Here is a 19,900-nt window from a genome sequence, read left to right as displayed (position 1 = left end):
CTTCAGACCACTTTCTTTTCTGGGATGTAAGAATACTAATCTACCTTTATTGAGGTATTTATAACGATTACATGATATCTTGTTTACAAAATGTTTGGGTATTCCCTGGTGTTGAGTAAGGATGGAATAAATGCATTTATTGGAATGACATTTATTTATGTAATACAACATTGACAATCTGGGCCATTGATTATTGATAATGATTACAATACAGTGCACAACCTATATACTCTTTTGAATGAATGATTGCCTTATATTTTACAATGTGGAATTATTTGAGTTTATACATTATAATTATATACAACATGCACCTAAGAAATGGCAGTGTACCAAGGGTAACAAAACACTGTTAAGGAATACTTGAAGCATCCTGAAGAAGAATTTGTAATTTACATGGAGTACTACATACATGAAAAGAATAATGAGGAATGAAATTGAAAATAAAGACTCAGATATAACAGAAAATCGAGTGTATTTATAGCATTTACTAAGGAGCTCCATGTGGAGAAAATTGGAAGTTGACATATTCTTTCTTGTAAGTATTAAAAAAAGAATGCACAAAAAACTCATATGAAAAAGTGTCCAAAGTCCATGTAGTTTAAAAAATCGTGTTGGAACATGATTTGAAATTGTTGTAGTTGGTATGGATAGGAAACTATTAATTTTCTTAAAAGTTAAAAGATACTATAAATACATTTATGTGACAAATTATACCTCTGCATTTTCTTATAAATTATACTTTTCTAAAATAATGTATATTTCTTCTATAATGAAATTAAAATGCTTTTAGATATTGAACAAATTTAAGTAATTCATGTACTATTCAGTTTTTAAATTTAATTTTAAATTAATGATGGGATGGGGATATGAATAAAGCATTTGAAACTATGTAAGCTTATCATTTATTTGTTGAGCAAATATTTATACAATGTTTAATGTATATAACATACAACTGTAGCATGTGAAAAATATGCTTAAAACTTTGCTAAAATTTAAAAGGGAGTAATATTTAATTATAGTACAAATTATCAACTCCATATGCTAAAAGTTTAAAATAATTTATCAAATGTTATCCAGCTATACATAAAATTGTAGAAATTTTTTTAGGTCATTAATAAAGATGTTAAGACAGTATAATATAGAGTGTGAGACACTGTAATGTAGAGTCTCATTTTCACTTAAAAAAATCCTTAGTTGACTGTTAAGAGTGAGGAACATAAAATTTGGAACATGATTTGAAATTGTTGTAGTTGGTATGGATAGGAAACTATTAATTTTCTTAAATTTTCAAAGTGATTATTTTTCAAATGAGAACTTTTTAACATTTTTTTAAGATGGAATGCAATATCTTGACAGATTTTGAGTTTTTATTACTCTGTATTCAATGGCACAATCACTTGGCAAAAACAATGTATGAGAGATCTAATCATTTCATATATGAATTGTGTCTTTAAATGTGATTCATAAGGGTAGTCTAAGTATAAACTGTTGTTTATTAAATATTATTTTGTTTTATATTTCAGAAATCTTAAATTCTGTTGTTTCTTGTTCTCCTATTGTAATTTTTTCTCTTTGTAAAATTGGAAATTCCTGTGTTTCAAGTTTGAGAGTATTATGTTTCTGTACAATATCCTGCAGTGCTTTTTCAAAAGGCAACCAGTGGTTGCACTAAAAATTGTCAAAAATTCAATTTTAAATGATAGTTTATTTTCATCTCTGATAAGAGGTTCTCCATGAAACATCATAAGATATTAAATGTTGACACTGATGGGAAGCTTTTATGTGTCTCATGATGAAATGAAATAGTGTGACACACAGTTGTTTCTTCCAGCTCGCCCTCTGAATAGATTCTACAATTTTATTATAATCTATAAAATAAATCTTTTAGGAAATCCATGTGCTGCAGTGAATTGTGGAATATATCATCATTTACTTTTAGTAGAATTGTTTTTTAAGAAATCATTTTTTGGTTTTTCTTCTTTTAAATTATATATATTTAAATTGGGGACAGTTGAAACAATGTTACAAAATCATAAATAAGATTCATTCAAAATAGCACCTCAGTAAAATCCAAACACTGTAATATTGATTAATAAATAAGAGGTTTTTTTGTTGCTATAATATAGTTCACACTAAATTGGCAAGAGTTTTAGTGCTTATGATGAAGAACAGTTACAAATTTCAATAAAATATAGTTGGATCTTGGAAACCTGACTATATAGTACTAAAAAAATAAGATAGTGCCTTGAAAAATTTCAACGACATGGATTAGGTTTATTTCATTCTTTTTTCATTTGTTGGTTTTAGACATCCATGACAGTAGGATGTAGTTTGACATATTATACATACATGGGGTGGAACTCATTACAGTTTTGATCCCAATCTTGTGATTGAACATGATGTGGAGTGACACTGGTCGTGTATTCATCTATGAGATAAGGAAAGCTAGGTCTGATTCATTCTACTGTCTTTCCTATCCCAGTTCATCCTCCCTTCCTATCATTCCCCTTTGTTTAACCCAATGAAATTCTATACTTCCTTTTCCTAACCTCCTTATTAGTTTGCATCCACCTATTAGAGAGAACATTCAACCTTTGATTTTGGGGGACTGGCTTATTTCACTTAGCATGATATTCTCCAATTTCATTCATTTATTGGCAAATGCCATGATTTCATTTTCATTTATGACTGAGTAAATACACCATTGTGTATATGACCATATTTCTTTACTTATTCAGCACCTAGATTGGTTCCATACCTTGGATTTTGTGAATTGAGGTTCTATAAATATTGATGTGGCTGCATCACTATAGTACGCTGATTTTGAATCCTTTGTGTATAGACCACGGAGTGGGATACCTGGGTCAAACTGAGGTTCCATTCCAAGTTTTCTAAGGAATCTCCATACAGCTTTCCATAGTGGTTGCACCAATTTAAAGTCCCACAAGCAATGTATGAATCTGTGTTTTCCCCTACCTCCTCACCAGTATTTATTGTTACTTGTATTTTGATAATTTCTATTCTCACTGGAGTGAGAAGGAATAGCAGTGTAGTTTTAATTTGCATTTCTTTAATTGCTAGAAATTTTGAACAGGTTTTCATAATTTTTTAACCATGTATTTCTTCTTCCATGAACCACAAGTCTTTCATTAGGCATACTATACTCTATTTTTCTCTGATGCTGAAAGAGGCCTATGTCAGTTATGAAATAGAACTTAAAGTGTAAAGTAGATAGATAAAAATATAAAAGTTTTTGATTCAACCATGTGAGTGGGTGAAACTAATGAAAGACATTCATCTTGTAAATTTGTTTTTCTAGTAAAAGAATACATTAAATAATAATGTTACACCTCTATGCCATACTAATAATCTGGGTTTTCCAAAGAGAGAGTGATATAAAATGTTAAAATATTCAAATATTTTAACCTTTCCTCTGAATATTACAGTATTATCTAGCATCAATTTATAGACAAAACTTGGTTTATATTTGATTTCCTGCTTTACCCAAAAATTAAATAAAATTTATATAAAAGAAATCTGTCTTCCCTGTCTCCTTTTCAAGATACTTGGCAGTCTTTTATTGCGTTTCATGCATTATGGTTTTTTTTTTTTTTTTTTTCTTGAGATTTTTCTACAAAGCTCTTAAGTTCAGAATTGTTGAATCTTTTTTGGTCTCACCTACATGTTTTGTTGGAATGGATAAGAGAAATCTTTATTCTTCTGCTTGTTAATTGACATTACTGAAGCAAAGCCAATGTGGAGAATTATGCAGTTTTCCAATTTGGCTAAAAAGTACACACTGCTCCCAATCTGTGTAAGCATTGAGCAATGTTTCTTTGGAATATTTTGTGTTTCTTTCATTCTTGGAAAGTTTCTTCACCATAAGCTTCAATCAGTATTCTAGTGAGGACTCAAAGTGCCCTGCAGACCACTAGAGGACCCTGAAGACCACTGGAGTTCTATTCCTGAGCAAGTGTCTTCTCTCACTGTCCTGCAATCGCTAACAAACCTGGTCTTGCCCGACTCTCGTCTCCTCCTCCTTAACTCAAGGAAGTTGCTAGGCTCTATTTGGTTATGTCCCCTAACCTGTACCATAGCCTAGAAAGGTGGCAGTAAGTTGAGTACTTATCCAAAAGGACACATGTTTCCTGTCTCTCAAAGTTTGCTGTTTGTGATGGGATCAGTGGTACACACCAGTAATCCCAACAGTTTGGGAGGCTGAGGCAGGGGAATCACAAGTTCAAAGCAAGAGGAAATCAAAATTAGTAAGACCCTGCCTGCCCCCAAAAAAAGAACAAAAAAAAAGGGAAAAAATGAGCAGAGACAATTTGCAACTGGGATTTATCCCAGGAATGCAAGAATGATTCAACATGTAAAAATGGAGTGTAGCTGGGCATGGTGGTGCTCTCCTATGATTCCAAAACTCTTGAGGCTGAGACAGGAGGACCAAAGTTCCAGGCAAGCCTCAGCAACATAGTCAGGTCCTCAGCAACTTAAAAAGAATTTGACTCAATACAAAATAGAAAGGACTGGGGATGAAACTCGGTGGTAAAGCATCCCTGGGTTAAATCCCCAGGGCACACCTTTCTATGGAGGCTCCAGGAGGACCTAACCAAGACTGGCAAGAGTTGGAACATTTCCAAGGGGAGTCAGGCAGTTCCCCGCACTGAACCAAACTGGGAGGCTGAGAGAGATAAAGATGAATGGGACAGACATCACTTTATATACTGTGCATTAGAAGGATTGAGGAAAGTCCAAGTTAAGCCTTTCAATTATACCCAGCTGGCCACTGTGATTCAAGGGGAAAAGGAGTCACCAGTTACCTTTCTACGGAGGCTCCAGGAGGACCTAACCAACACACTGATATTGAGCCAGGGTCACAGATGAGAAAATCATTCTTAAAGACAAATTCTTAATTCAATATGCTCCAGACATGAGGAAGCTCCAAAACCTGGTTGTGGAACTAGACAAAACCTTGGACCAATTAGTCCAGGCTGCCTCAGTGGTCTTCTATAACTGGGACCTAGGGAAGTAGAAAAAGAATTACAAATGACATGGGGAACTGATGGCAGTCATGTGAGCAGGTGTCCAGGGGTACTCCTTGACCTCCTGTTTCTCTTGAGGGAAAGAAGGCCATTTCAAAAAGGACTGTCCCCTGATGCATTGACCAAATATTGGATGGCCTCCCAGGCCTTCTCCATGAGTTGGGGAACCATTGGAAGTATAGATATCATCAAAATCTGCGTGGATCAGGACCATCACCTACCAGTTCCCAATGATGGGTCCCAGGGGCTTCCTTTATAGCTACTGTGACTGAAGTCCTACTTGAGGAGACCCTAGAAAACTTTCTCACAGACTGTCCCCAGATAAGCTTCCTTCTCAGCATGGAAGCTCAATTCTCAGTCCTGTCCTCCTCTCCTGGACTTAGATCCAAAGATAAAGTAACCTTTCAGAGGGCACATAGGGTCAGTCGCTAGAGCAATATTTTACTAGACCTCTGTCTTGTTCCTGGGGTGATTTCCACCTCTGCAACTCCTCTCAAATGCAGAAACTAGAGTAAAATAAAGTGGGGATAGAAGAATAAGATAATATAAAGAACCAAATAAATATAGATTAAAAACTAATCATTTCAATGTGTTTATTGCAAGCATGTTTTCAGTTTTGGTTACCTTTTAATTCTGTGTGAAATTTTTAATGTAAAATTTTTCTTGTATGTAATCAAATCTATTAATGACTTTATTAGCATCATATAAGTTTACTTTTATTTCCCTCTCCTTCAAGCTGATAAGTATTGGCATATTGTTTCCTATTTCTTTTTCTTCTTTATTGACCTGAAATTAATATAGGGTAAGATGAAAGTCTAATCCGTGTGTGTTCCCCATAGTTATAATCCACATTCCCAACATCACCAAACAGGTAAGATTTCATTTCCCTGATTAGTGACCACCACTGCCAGCAGACACTGAGTTCCTTCATTTATGCTAAGATCTGAGAAATTCACCCTCTGAGGTACCCCCCAGATTCCTCTCTACGAATGAAGAACTTACCTGCTCGCTGCTAGAGCATCGGTGGAAGATACCCCAAATTTGCAGGCCAAATTTGGTAGTACACTAATTAAGAGTCAAGTAAAACCTCGACAACGCCATTTGATACAGAAAAACCATTTGACAAAATCTAATACCTTTCTATGATTAAAAAAGAAAGACACACACACAAATGCACGAGCACACATACAACAAAGATAAAACTTCCTCAAACAGATAAAGGGCATTTATGAAAAATCTTAACATCACATTTATTAAAAGTTACAGTCATAGAAATTACACATGAAAAAAAAAATTAAAGTATCCACTTGATAAAGAAAGAAGCCTGCTCAGTACAGTGAGATCATGTTTCAAAATTTAAAAAAGGGCTGGTACTGTAGGTTCAGTGGTAGAGTTTGCCAACCATACTTAAGGCCCTAGGTTTGATATGATGCCCAGTACCACACACAATATCTCTTTCTCTCTCTCTCTTTCACACAGACACACACACATAAAAAAAAAAATACACATGTACACACACACACTACTAGAATTAAGAAAATGAAAGTTCCCTTTCTATATTATGGAATAGTTTGAGGTACACTATGTTTATCCTGGTTGGTGGGTTTTCTCTCCTCTCATCTTCAGGCCTTGCCAGGAAGGCCACAAAGTCACTTGCTGTGATTATTACTGATGCCATATTTTAAGGATGAGAGAAATGCTGAGTGTCTTGCCCAAGGGCAAAAATCCAGAAAGGGTTGACTCATGAGCTTGGGTGTCCATGGAGACTTGTTCTTTCTCTCCAGGTGATACCTGTCCCAGCCCCTCAAGGACTCCCCCAGGAAACACATTTATCTGAATATAGAAAAGACAGGCAGAGTAGCCATAGAATCAGCAAAAATCAAATTTATGGGGGTGGGATAGTCTTGGGGTCAGGGTGCTCCCAACAGGGGAGTCGGGGCTCAGGCCTAAGGGCCTGATGTAGGGCTCACATCCTGGCAGTGTGTCCATATCCAGGCATCACGGGAGGGGGTGAATTGGAGACCAAGTCTCCCTGTGGGCCTTCCACTGCAGCACTGGGCTAATGGACAGAGAAACAAGAGTCAGTACATGGGGTTTTCCCTGAACTCCACTCCACAGTTCATGATCAAGATCCTGAGCCCCTGAGGCAGGACAAATGAGAGGGCTGGCACCATAAATGACTAAAAGAGCACTAGGGAGCATTGTGGGTTACCCATTCCTCTTTACTACTAATAACCCACTGCGTTGTGTTTCACATGGGAACCCAAGTAAAAGTTTACAATAAAAAAGAATCTCCTTTAAAACATTATGAACTCCTGGACTAGTGTCAGTCCTTAATAATAGCTGAGGAAACTGAGGCCCAGAAAGGTAAGAACCTGGTCCAGGGCCACCCAGGTAGTTAGCCAAGCAGTCTTTTCTCTCTGTCTATTCAGGGACACCTGGGTGTGCTCTGAAGCCCTGTGACCTGGACCTGCACCCCCACATCCATACTCCCACTCTTCAGCTCCAGGTGCTTCAGCTGCAGGGCCAGCTCCACCTCAGGGGCTCCAACAACACACGTGCAGCCCACAGACACCCCTGTCCACTGCACACCCACTACTCCTCACATAGATGACTGCACTCCCTGGTGCTCCTTCATAAGATGTGTCAAAAGACACAGGTTGAGAGTTGGGCCCAGGGAGGTGTGGGCGATGGAGTGCTGGGGAGAATGTTGGCAGCTGCAGGGCCGCCATCGGCTCCCACTTGGATCCCGAGTCTTGCTGGAGCAACACAACTTCTGACATGTACCTGGGCAATGACAGGTCCAAAGAAAGGGGTCACCACCCACCTTTCCTGTTCTCCCTGACCACCCTCACCCTCAGCTTGGACAGCACAGAGCCCAGGGCTCTCATCCAGGGCTCCCATCCAGGCTGGGGTTCCACTCTACCCTATTTCTTGGGGCTAAAACCTACAGAGGCAATGAAGAGGGGGATTCCCAGAGACTCCCAGAGTGCCCTGGAGAAAACCCCAAAGGAAGAGAACAGTGAGGATTAGGGGCCAGGGAACTGAGGTAAGGAACCATGAAAGAAGACCCAGCCTTACCCAACCCACCAGGTCAGGGTCCACCACTTTAGCTTCTCAATTACCGACTTACTTGGGCCCCAGTGGTGCGCAGAGGGTGACATGCCAGTTTCTGATACAACCCTGGTAGAATGGGTTGTTGTCCTGAAGGGAGACAGGGATGGGAAGAGCAGCTCAGAAACAGCAGGACTCGGCACAGCCATCTCCCAGTGACCCTCCCTAAGGTGGTCAGCTGAGCCAGGGCTCAACTCAGGCCTGGAGCGGGAATCCAAGGGCAGGGAAGCCCAGAGTGACCCAGGGATCCTGCCTCCCAGGGCTCCTGGGAAGAGCCACCTGCCTCCTCCCACTTGTGAGCAGCTCTCCCTGACAGTGCTGACCCTGCACCACCTCTCCTGCCTCCTCAGGGCTCCCTGCTCACCTTGTTCCTCCCCTGGCAGCATCCTTGCTCTGTCTCCATGGGGCCCACTCGTCCTCACACTATGTCTTTCCAGATCTCTTATAAGATCTTCCCTCTGCTGCTCAACTGCTCCACAGTCAGTGTCACCCCTGCTCCCACTTCCCTCTCCCACCCCTCACTGTTCCTAACCATGTGCCTTCAGTGAATTTCACAATCTGGGAGGACAGTGGCAGCAGGGATGCCCAGTTGTATTTTCCTAGTCAAAAACTACATGGCCCAGGAGAGTCTGGGCTGAAGGCCTTCAGTACACAAAGGAGTAAAGGTCAAGCTCAAAGGTCAGGTCCTCACTGCCGGCTTCTACCCTCAATTCTTCCTCTCCCCCCCATTCCATCCATCTGCCTGGCCCTGTCCTCCTCCCACAGTGGGATGAGTCTCACACCAACTTCAAGGATTTAAATTAAAAGTGTTCAGTCACAATGGAAAGGAATCCAACAGCACCACTCTCCCCCGCAACTCTCCCATGGCTCACACATGAAGATGCTCATTTTCAACCCTATTCTTCACTAGAAGGAACAAGGATTCCACACATCAGGACAGCTCTGGAATATTCCACCAGGTCCAAAAGAAACATGAACCATTGTTCTCTATGAGGTTCTGACTGCTTTACGGGGTTCACAGGACTTAAGAAACAAGCATGTTGCAGTGGATCACACCTGTAAGCCCAGTGACTGGGGAGGCTGAGGCAGGAGCATCACAAGCTCAAGACCAGCCTCACAAACTTAGAAAGGCCCTCAGGAACCTAGTGAGACCCTCCCACAAAAATATGTAACAAGGATTGGGGATGTAGCTTCCATAATAAAGGAGTCTTGGGTTCAAACCCAATGACCAGAAAAAAAGAGAATAATTAATTATAGAGATTAAAAACATTTATAAAATTTTTAAATTTAGAGAAATAATATTTGGTTAGATGTGTATAAAGTATAGAAAATACTGGTTGTATATAAGGTATAGGAAAATCTTTAAAGGAATGATAATTACTACATTTTTGTTAAATGTGCAGAAAACTCGAATCCCTTCCTCTCCCCACATGGAACCCTATCGACAGGAGTAGAATCCAACAGCTCTGAAGCACCCAGACCATTTACAATAACTGGCTCCCCTCCTGGGGTTCTTGTTCCCATTCTGTGTCTCAAACATTCCCCCTCTCCACAGGACCAAAACCAAAGGGCATCTTCTTCTTGCCCCATCATCTGCCCAACTTCCTGCTGCCTCTCCTTATTCCACTTATCCTGGGCAATCAGGGCATCAGGCTTGTCTCTATTCCTCTCTCTCTTTTCTTCTATCCCCTACAGTTGATTCTGTTGTTTGTTGGTTCACACATTTTTCAGCTTCCTGTTCTTTGTGTGCTGGGGATTGAAGCACCAGGGCCTTGCACATGCTAAGCACATGCTCTGCCACTCAGGTACACACCCAGCCAGGTACATTTCAGGGCTTCAAAGATGCCTCAGCAAAGCCAGGCATGGTGGCATACACCTGTAATCCCAGCACTGTGGCTAATGAGGCAGGTGAATCACAAGCCGGGAAACAACCTTAGCAACTGAGTGATGCTCTGTTTCAAAGTGGAAACAGAGGGACTAGGGATGAAGAGCAGTGCTACAGTGCCCCGGGTTCAAAACACAGTAGCCAACAAATAAAGTCCACTCACTGCACTGGGGGTTGAAAACACACTGCAAAGAGCATGGCCAGTCTACTTCATGTTGCAGTGTCCAGCAGCAACATGAGGCCCTGAGCACCATGAGGAATGCCCAGGATGGCTCACAGAGAGGGTATCATGGACGAAGCATAGCAACCCAGCCCAGGGCATGTAGCTACATACAGAGGAGAAACCCAGAGAGTTAAGCAATAAGACACACAATAGGGCTTGCTTGGCTACTTCTGATTTCAGAGGCTTTTTCCAATGCAGAAAGAGCATCCTGAAGAATGTCTGCTGCTTTGGCCATTAATAGGAGCATCTTCCTGACAGCAAGGGCAGGGGCTGGACTGACACGGGCCAGGAAGTGAAGGGTGAAGTTAGTGAGAGAGGTCAAGTCTTTCAGGGAATAAGGCACAGAGGATACACCAGGTGCATTGGAGGTGTGGGTCATTAATGGTGGAGCTTGCTTGACTTTTAAGATGAGGCACAAACATGTGTAAGTGACCACAGGAAGGAATGGTAGTCATTGTAACAACAACTCATAGGGAACTTTCTGCTACCAGCCACTGTTCTGTGTGTCTTCTGCATATTAACTCACACTTCCCTGGTTAAGATAGGGAAACTGAATGACCAGATGGCAAGTTATCATGCCCATGTTCTCTCTGATGATATGTTGCAGAGGTGTGATGTGGAATTCTGCAATGTGTCTCCAGAGTCCTTGCTAACAACCACCAAGCAATTGACTCCAGGAAGAGCTGCATGAAAGTGGCTGCATGTAATGATGCCTGCACGGGTGCTGCCAGCAATGGGGGGAGCCCTGTCTGGTGAATCCAGAGTGCAGACCACATTTCCCTTGAGATTTGGCAACTGATGATGTAAGGAGGTTCATGAAACTGGTCTAACCTTAATCATGGTGGACAGTGCAGGATGATATGTATTTGTCAAAATGCCTGACCATAGAAAAATGGGTGAATTTTACTGTGTGTAAATTATTCCTCAATAGAAGAGTTTTAGAAGAAATCCTACCATGGCTCCCAGATTTTCACTTCATCCAAAATAATCTCACACTTAATTTCTGGGCCATTTTTACTCTTGACCCCCACAGGGTCAACTTCATTGCCGGTGCCACCTGGGGCTTGAATTAGAGCCTTATCCTCATCATTCCCTCAACAGAACACCTACAGGTTCCTTGCCTTTTTCCAATCATGTGCCTCTCAGCCCAGCGGGGTATCCCGGCACAGGGACTCAGTCCTGCTTACCTGGACCTCGTAGAGGCGCCTGGCGGTGCTCACGGCTACAGCCTGGACCAGTAGCTCGAAGATGACAGGCAGCAGGGTGCCAGTGGCCAATACAGCCACGATGTTGCTGTGCACAGGTTAAGAAGCCAACCCCTGGGACAAAACCTCATTGGCCCTGCCCCTTGACCAGGCTCCGCCCCTGTCCCCGCCCCCCCAGAGTCCCGCCCACCGAATCTTCCTTCCTGGACTGGACAGTTTGTCCAGTACACCTAACGGAAAGCTAACTCAACCGGGCGTCCTCCTGCCTATCCTGCATTACCTGCATTACCTGCATTACCCCTCTGCCAGGTCCTGCGAGAGTCTTAACTCCACCGTCCATCCTACCCCGCCTGTCTCCATGACCTCACTCACCTTCAACGTGGCCTTGAGAGGTCCTCCCAAGGGGTTTTCCTTCTAGACCCGCCCACATCAGCCCTGCTCTCCGCGACCCACCTGTTGGCTGTCTGGCCCTCCCTCTCCACATCATTTGGAGTTCCCAGTGTGGGCCCTTGGGACTCTGTGAATACGCCATGACTTTGTCCAAGGAAAGTGCCATGTCAGTGGTGCGCACCACGAAGATGACGCAGGTCACTACCAGCGCAACCAGGTAGAGACACAGGGACACCAGGAGGAGCAGGAACAGCCGGAAGTTCCGATGCCCTATGCAGTTGTTGACCCACCTCGAGTGATGGTCAAATTCCTAGGGGAGAGGAGGCAGTTGTCCAGGGTCTATCTGGCCGGGCATCCATTGCCCCCAAATGCTCAGGTCCCCCAAAATTCTGGGCCACCTGCTCTTTGTCCTACACTCAAGCTCCCAACTCCAGGCAGAACCTGCATTTCCATTGCTGCAGATGTTTGTTAGGACTCCATGGTTCAAGAGGTCAGCTGTCATGAGTGAGGTGTTTAGAGAAAAGACTGCCTGGTGTCACTTGGAGCAGGATACAGAATAACTCTGGGCTTCTTTTTTCTCAGATACTGGACAAGAATGTAAAGAACTCCCTTACCCAGCCAGCCTTGTGCACTTGGATGCCCATGCAGGGAATGCATATGAGAGAAGAGCACTCAGAACTCAGGAACCTTCCAACTCGGACAACCAGAGGAAGACAGGCAAAAATCCGTGGAACAGAGAAAAACCTGGCCTCAAGTCTGGCTATCTAGTCTCAGAAGGCAGGGGATGGGACAGGGACACCTTTTCCTTTTCCCTGACTCCACCAGGCTCAGCAGAGATGTGATGCCCTTCAAATGTCACCACCAGGGCAAAGAAGGACTGCCTCTCAGGACAGGTGCAAACACAGAGGTGATAACACATATGAATGACCAAGCGTGGCAAAGATCCACCCTTTGCAGTCTGAGAAGACAGGCTCATACCCACCCCTGGCCAACTTATGCTGTGAGGTTCCGAGTCCTGGCCAGGTGCCCCAGGCTGAGTTGGTGAGTGGACAGAGAGGAGGAGTACTCACCTCCACGCAGATGTTGCAGGTCGCACAGTGGAGGGTGCGAGGTGGGCAGTGGAACTTGCATTGATGACACCAGGGCATCTGGAATGCGTGACTGTACATCCAGGCAGTGTGTCCTGCTTCTGGGTCCTGCTCCACGGAGCTGGCATGGGAAGAAGTTGGGGCAGTGTCAGGAGGCCCTTCCCTCACTGTTGCTTGGAGCAGCCCCATAGCATCACTGGGCAAGAAGACGGGTGGGGAGGAAGTATTCAGGGGAATCCCGGTCCTTGTTGAGCAAGCTGACCACTCAGATGGGCTGGCAGTCAGAGAAGGGCTTTCCAGCCAGAAGAGCTCTCTGCAGAGCTCCACCCTTGGGAAGAGAGATCAGTGCTGGATGTCGTGTGTGAAATGGGAAGGAGCAAGAGTGAACTGTGCTTTGGAAGAGCCTGCTGGCCTCTCTTGCCAGCCTGCCCAGTCCTCCCTTCTAAATTAACTGGAAAACCTCCAGGATTCTGTTTCTTCACACCTCAGTGGCTTGGGAAATGAAGTACCAGGGCCTAAGTCATGATGACGTGGAGGCAGGGATCCTGAGCCCATAGGTGGGCTTCACACTTTAGAAATCACCCCTGTAGGCATCAGCCCTTGGGGTACCACTCCTTCTCCCAGGTTTCTGAGGACTTACCTCGATGTATGATGCCAGGATCTGACATATTTAGGGATACCAGGCTCCAGAGGCTCAGAAGAAAGAGGGGGTCAGTGACCAGGGAAAAGGCCCACTCTCCACGGTCCACCAGCCATCTGCATCTGAAACCAGAGCCAGACTCACTTCTAGTCTGGGCCAACCCAGAGCTCCCCACAAGGCCTGGCTCACCTGAGGTCGGACTCACAGACCTTAAGGACAGGGGTAAATATGCAGGCTAGAGACACACCATGGAGACTCCAGCTAATGTCACCAGCATTCCCAGCAACCCGCAGTTCCCTAGATGCCTCAGGCTCTCTAGACCTCTGAGCTGCTAACTATATATCCTTCTTTCCCTCCTGACCCTCTGTCCCCACTCCCCTGCCTCTTCACTATCATTGTCTAAACCTCAGAGCTTCCATGGGAGATTCACGGGTAGGCGAAGAAAGCGCTGCTTGTGATCATGAGCATCATGATGACAAAGGAAGCAAAGAGACTTGGTCAGAACCAAGAACAGCCAACTCGAGGTCGACCACCGGGCGCCATTTCCTGAGAGTGTGGCATGGGTATGACAATTCTCTTTGGAAATGAGAGCCAAGAGTTATGTGTGTTAGGTTCCCACCCAGATTGTCATGAGGATGGTAGGGAAGGAAAGAAGTATAAAGTGTGACATCACAGAGGTGGTGGCATGGGTGCTCTGGCTGCTTCCAGTGCTTCTGAGAGCACCCTTCCCCCAGGTCCACATACACACCTGTTGCACACTGGACATCCTGCTCTGTCCATGTTGGCTCTGTTGGAGTGTGTGACGATGTAGATGTGGTTTGACTCTGAATGTTTGGCTCATAGTCTGGCGACCTGGACCTGAGTGTGGCAGTGTTGAGAGGTGTGGTCTAGTGTGAGGTGTTTTTGTCACCAGGCATGGTGCCCTTGGAAGGGAGTAATGTAATTCTCATGGCCTCCAATAGTTCCTGTAAGTGTGGTTTGTAATAAAAAGAACAGAATGTGTCCCTCCCCAGGTTTCTGGCCAGGCAATCTCTACCCCTCACTTGTCCTCCCACCATGATGCCATTCCCCATGTTGGGATGACCCTCACCAAAGGTCAGTCTCAGGGCCTGCCAAGTCTTGGACTCTAAGCTAAAGAAACCTCATCTCTTTACAAAGTACACCATCGTGGGTGTTTTCTTACAGCAACAAGAAGCAGTCTAATAGAGTCTCTGGGGAGTTGCTGGGCGGGGAGAATTTGGTTGATTCTCATCACCCTTTCAGGCCTGGTGCTACACTTCTTTTTTGTTGAAACAGAGTTCCAGTTTGGGGCAGGTGGTATCAATCTACCCAAATAAATAACTCGCCCATTTCCCTCATTTCCAGGGTGGACTTTATGACACAATTTTGTTTAAAGAGGTGTGTGCAAATATCTAGTAAGGATTTCTGGGAAAACTTTTGACTTTTCAATGAAAGGGAAGATGACGCAGTTGGCAGAGCTCTGCGCCCCTTCTTCCTGTCTTGACGCTAGACATGCTGGCTGGGGTGCCACCTGGGACCCTTGAGGCCACAAGTCATGATACCCAGACACAACTTGTGACATTACAGAGTCCCTGTCCTAACCCTCAACTGTCTCCCCCTAGCTGCATGTTTTGAGAAAATAATTGGAGTTTGGTTACACTGACGTGTGTCATTGTACTGGTCACTGAGCACCTGAGACCCCATGTTTTGGCGGACTCTTCCCATCACAATTCTTGGTGAGGGGCAGAAACAATTTCCCCATCCTAATTGAAACTAAACATGATCCAATACTCATGACTTCTCTTGCAGTGATTACAGAGGCCTGTGACCCATGTGACATCAACCTTTCCCTTTAGAACTGCCACCAACTGACAGAGGAGTCTGTGCTGAAATGTAGCAAGGGCACAGGATCCAGTGCCCATGTGTATTGATCCCTTTTTGTTGGACTGGGGATTGAATCTGGGAGCTCTGAGCTACATCCCCAGGCCTTTTGACTATGAGACAGGCTCTTACTAAGTTGCTGAGGCTGCTTTGAATTTGTGATCCTCTTGACTCAGCCTTCCAATCCACTGGGATTACAGGCATGAGCCACCATGCCTGGCTAAGGAAATTAAATTGATTAAAAATAGATCAGACCTACTGGCATTGAGACCAGGGCAAAAGGACAGTCAGTGTAGATAAAGAATGATTGGCTCAGGAAGATGGGGGCTGATTCAGAAGGAAATAAAATCCTAATGCCTATAGACCACTTCTCCCTCCTCCAATCTTTTGCCAAGTGTACCTGGCTCCAGGAACTGCTCCTCCCACCAAGGAGTTATTAATAATTACTCCTGGCTGCTCCCTTCCACCCTTTCTGAGCACATATGCAAAATAGGGAGAGGTACCTGGACAGCTCCCTTTGTGCCTTTGCCCAATAGGCAGGATAGGAGGAGAGGGACAGCAGAAGAAAGGATACCTGTAACCTATCAAAGGTACAGGACCCTTCCACTCCCACAGGCACCAATTGTGAACCCCCTCTTCTCCAGGGGACTCTCTCCTATTTTCTCTCTTCTATCCTTTAAATAAAATGTTTTGTTCTTGCCTGGGCATTTCTTGACTGTTTAATCTTCAACACCGTGGGGAACAGGACCTAATCCTGATTTTCAAGACTGGTTTCTGATGGGGACTCTGCAGTAATCATCACCAGGGTAAGCTCCTCTGCACTCGCCATCTTTCCGATGTGCGCCTTTCTGTCTGTCTTTCTGGAGTTCAATAATGGGCACCCATCAGCTAATTAGTGCAGTTTTTGCAGAGTGGGACCAGTTGACAGACTGATTGACTAATGTTCACTGCTGAAAGTTTTAGAATTTTATCCCTCCCTTTATTCTGTCCATTCAGTCAGTCAATTTAAAAAAAAAAAAAAAAAAAAAAAAAAACTTCTATTTCCTACCAAGTGTGCCCTGCTTGGAATAAGCAAATCTCTAGGAATCTCTTGGCTCAGAGAATCCATTACTGTTAAGAAATATGTGCCTAATTCACTGTCCATATTTGGAAGTGTGAAAAGAACAGAAGTGTCCTGGAGAGGCATTCCAATCATAGGTGCAGAGTTCCAAATATCATAGGTAGTGAACGAGGCAGTCAGTTTAATTCTCAGAATACACAGTGCTGGGATCTCAGCAAGGCAACAGGGAACTCTTGCCTACACTGACCTCATCTGCAGGCCTCATCAAGCACCTAACAGTTTACTTGCAAAACTGAATGTTCAGTTATATTAAATTTCATTGAATTTATAGTTTTTCAAGTGAACTGTTTTACTAAAACGTGGCATGTTTTAGACTTCAGGTAAAACTTCAGTGGCAAATTGGAAGATAGACTCACATCATTTTTATGTTTGCTTACACCTTTTGCATCTCACACCTCCCTGTTGCCCTTCTGCCTTACATCTATGCAGCTGATTAGAGAAAGCCTGTGTGATCCTTCCTTTGGCACAAGTGGGAAGTGCAAATCACCTGTGGAAACTCTCACACAGCTAGGCTAACAGACAAAACAAAATAAAAAAAAAGCCTTCCTCTCTAGTCTATTTTTAGACATGGTTTTTAGCCTTCTTGCTCTTCCCAGAAAGCCTCATGATGGGAGTAAATAACCTTTTCATTCCCACTAACTCTGTGTGTTCCATCCAAACCAGAGATGAAGTCAGAGGCACATCCTGCCTCTGAGGTGAACATGTTTCTGATTTTATGTGAACATTTTTAATATTGAGAACGAGTATTACATCTCAAATAAAAAAAGAAAATAATAAATGTGTTTCTAACACTGATAGTTCCAAACTAGAGCCATTCTATTTTTCAGTAAATATCTCATTGTACTTATTCTAATGTTCAATTAACTCTATTTTCCACTTTGCAATTATGAACAGAGTCTACTAGAACCCTGGACAAGTATACCTTAGCAAAGATGACGAAGGCTGAGGTATGAACACATGGTAACACGACTCTTCCTACTTACAAATATTATGTGTCATGTGCCAAGTATTGCATCTGAAACATGGTGAAATAAGTGATGCCAAAATTCAATAGCATAAAACAATACATATTGGTCTCCAAAGTTCATGCTGCATCAGGTTTCTGAAGTGAACTGGCACGAAGACCGGGGTCTGGGTACTGTCTGTGGCTTCACCTCTGTTGAATCAGACTTTCTAAATAAGGGTGCTCAGTCTCTGGCAGCAGGTTGCTTGGGCTTATTCACACAGTAATCTCCAGAGGAAAAGTTAACAATTTCTCTTGAGGTCTAGGTTCAGAACAAATATAGCACATCTGTGCACGTTTTATTAATTGTTCTTATTAATTTCAGTCCCACAGTTTCTTCACAGTGGGAGTAGAGAAATATAGTTGAATTTTAATGAGAATAAAATGGACTCAAAATGCAAGAGAAGTGAGAAATCAGAGCAATCTTTGTGGTAAGCCACTCTCATTTCTCTTTCTCACAAATAATTACCTGTAAATATATTTATGGACAACTAACCATTTCCTTCTCCCTAAAATCTTGTAAATAGTGGTGCATTGGGAATGTTGAAATGTAACATTGAAATCTAGGAGAGAAACACAGGGCCTTTTCTTGTCTCCTGAAGGATACAAAATATCACATAGATGAGGCTGAGACTTGACATTCACTAAGTTATGTAGTATACACATACCTGAAAATCAAAATTATCCCCTAATGCCATAGTATGGGGAAACCGGATAAGGCATAAATGAATGGAGCTGAACTAACAGGGAGAAAGTGAAAAGGAGTCCAATCATTTGGGTGCATTCAATGCTTAGAAAAGGCATATGTATTAGTTTTGAGTGCCACTGTTTATACTGTTTGCCAAAACGTTGCATGATTCTGGCATTACAACTCAGAAATATTGCCATATGGCTAAGCAAATATGGGACAACATAACTCCCAGTATGTTTCCAGGTGACCTTCCAGCCCATATCTATTTCCTCATCGCTACAATGTTACTCTGTTCAGGTGTTCTGAGTTTACTCTCTAGGAACTCATCTATTTCCCCAGTGGTTTTTAAGCTGGTAAGTGTAATAATGAGTGAAAAACAACAATTAGCATGCTATTTCCCACCTTAGTTCACGCTCTCTTGCTGTTTACTTTGCTCCGAACAGATTACCTTCTCTTTTTCCATCAGAATAATTCCTTTTTGTGTTTTAAGATTAACTCTAGCCACCTTCACAATGAGAAAAATTCTCCAGTTGTGATAACATAACTGCAGTCACCTGAGACCCCCATGCCCTACTCCCATAGTTTCCTATTTTCTTATAACCCTCTTGTATAGTTAGTGATTCACCTAATATCTCCTATCCTCAAAAAGTTTGTTTAAATGTCTTGAAGAAAATATCTTGTAGCTAAGCTAGTCTAAGCCGTATAAGTATTTGATCGGCATTTCAATATTTAGTAAAAAAAGTACTCTTTATTAAACCATGGGCCTCTTTTATTTGTTCTACTTAGAGAGTAGAGTGTAGTTTGACACATTATACATACATAGGGTGCAACCCCTTACAATTTTGCCCCCAATCTTGTGGTTGAACATGATGCTGTGATGCTGGTTGTGTATTGATATATAAGCATAGAAAAGTTACATCCCATTCATTCTATTGTCTTTCTTATCCCAGTCCCATCTCCCTTCCCTTCAATCCCTTTTGTTCAATCCAATGAACTTCTATACTTCCCCTCCCTGGACTGTCCTTTGTTGTGAGTTAGCATTTATATATATATCAGAGAAAACATTCAAACTTTGGGTTTTGGGGACTGTTTTATTTCACTGAGTATGATATTCTTCACTTCATACATTTACCAGCAAATGCCATAATTTCATTCTTTGTAGCTGAGTAATAGTCCACTGTTTAATCATATCCCATTTTCTTTATCCACTCATCCGTTGAAAGATACCTACCTTGATTCTATAGTTTTGCTATTGTGAATTGAGTTTCTATAAATAATGATGTGGCTGCATCAACTGTAATATGCTTATTTTAAGTTCTTTGAGTTAGGTTTCTGTTTATTTTAATTTTGACATGTTTTGGTCTTTCATTATCAAAACTTATGGAGTATAATGCAATTATGTCTGATTAAAAGCAAAAATTAACTATGTTGGGTATCCTTCCTAAAGTAGCACATTTTCTGTGCTTTTCTTTCTTCATGGATTTTCTTTCTATAAATCTCCAGGCTAAATGATTAGGTCATGGACTATATAGCTGCATTATATTTTGCATTTCCTCATCATCCCAATCTGAAATGTACTTATGACAACAGTTTACATATCTTTGAATTTCTGTTC

The 19,900-nt window shown here is 42.7% G+C and overlaps 1 protein-coding gene and 1 pseudogene across 1 annotated transcript in view; both read right to left on the bottom strand.

Annotated features, from left to right (window-relative positions):
* Positions 1-7,777, bottom strand: part of LOC124993583 (ras-related protein Rab-2B-like) — a 45,743-nt gene extending 37,966 nt beyond the window's left edge. Inside the window, 2 exon segments of the mRNA XM_047565454.1 lie at positions 7,016-7,104; positions 7,604-7,777. Coding sequence (XP_047421410.1) covers positions 7,016-7,104; positions 7,604-7,777 — 263 coding nt within the window.
* Positions 7,778-10,840: 3,063 nt separating this feature from the next.
* LOC124993582 (palmitoyltransferase ZDHHC19-like) lies at positions 10,841-14,133 on the bottom strand (annotated as a pseudogene).
* Between the last annotated feature and the right edge of the window lie 5,767 nt (positions 14,134-19,900).

Source organism: Sciurus carolinensis, chromosome 9 (assembly GCF_902686445.1).
Source record: "Sciurus carolinensis chromosome 9, mSciCar1.2, whole genome shotgun sequence".
Taxonomy (NCBI): domain Eukaryota; kingdom Metazoa; phylum Chordata; class Mammalia; order Rodentia; family Sciuridae; genus Sciurus; species Sciurus carolinensis.
This window is presented reverse-complemented; position numbering and strand designations above follow the sequence as displayed.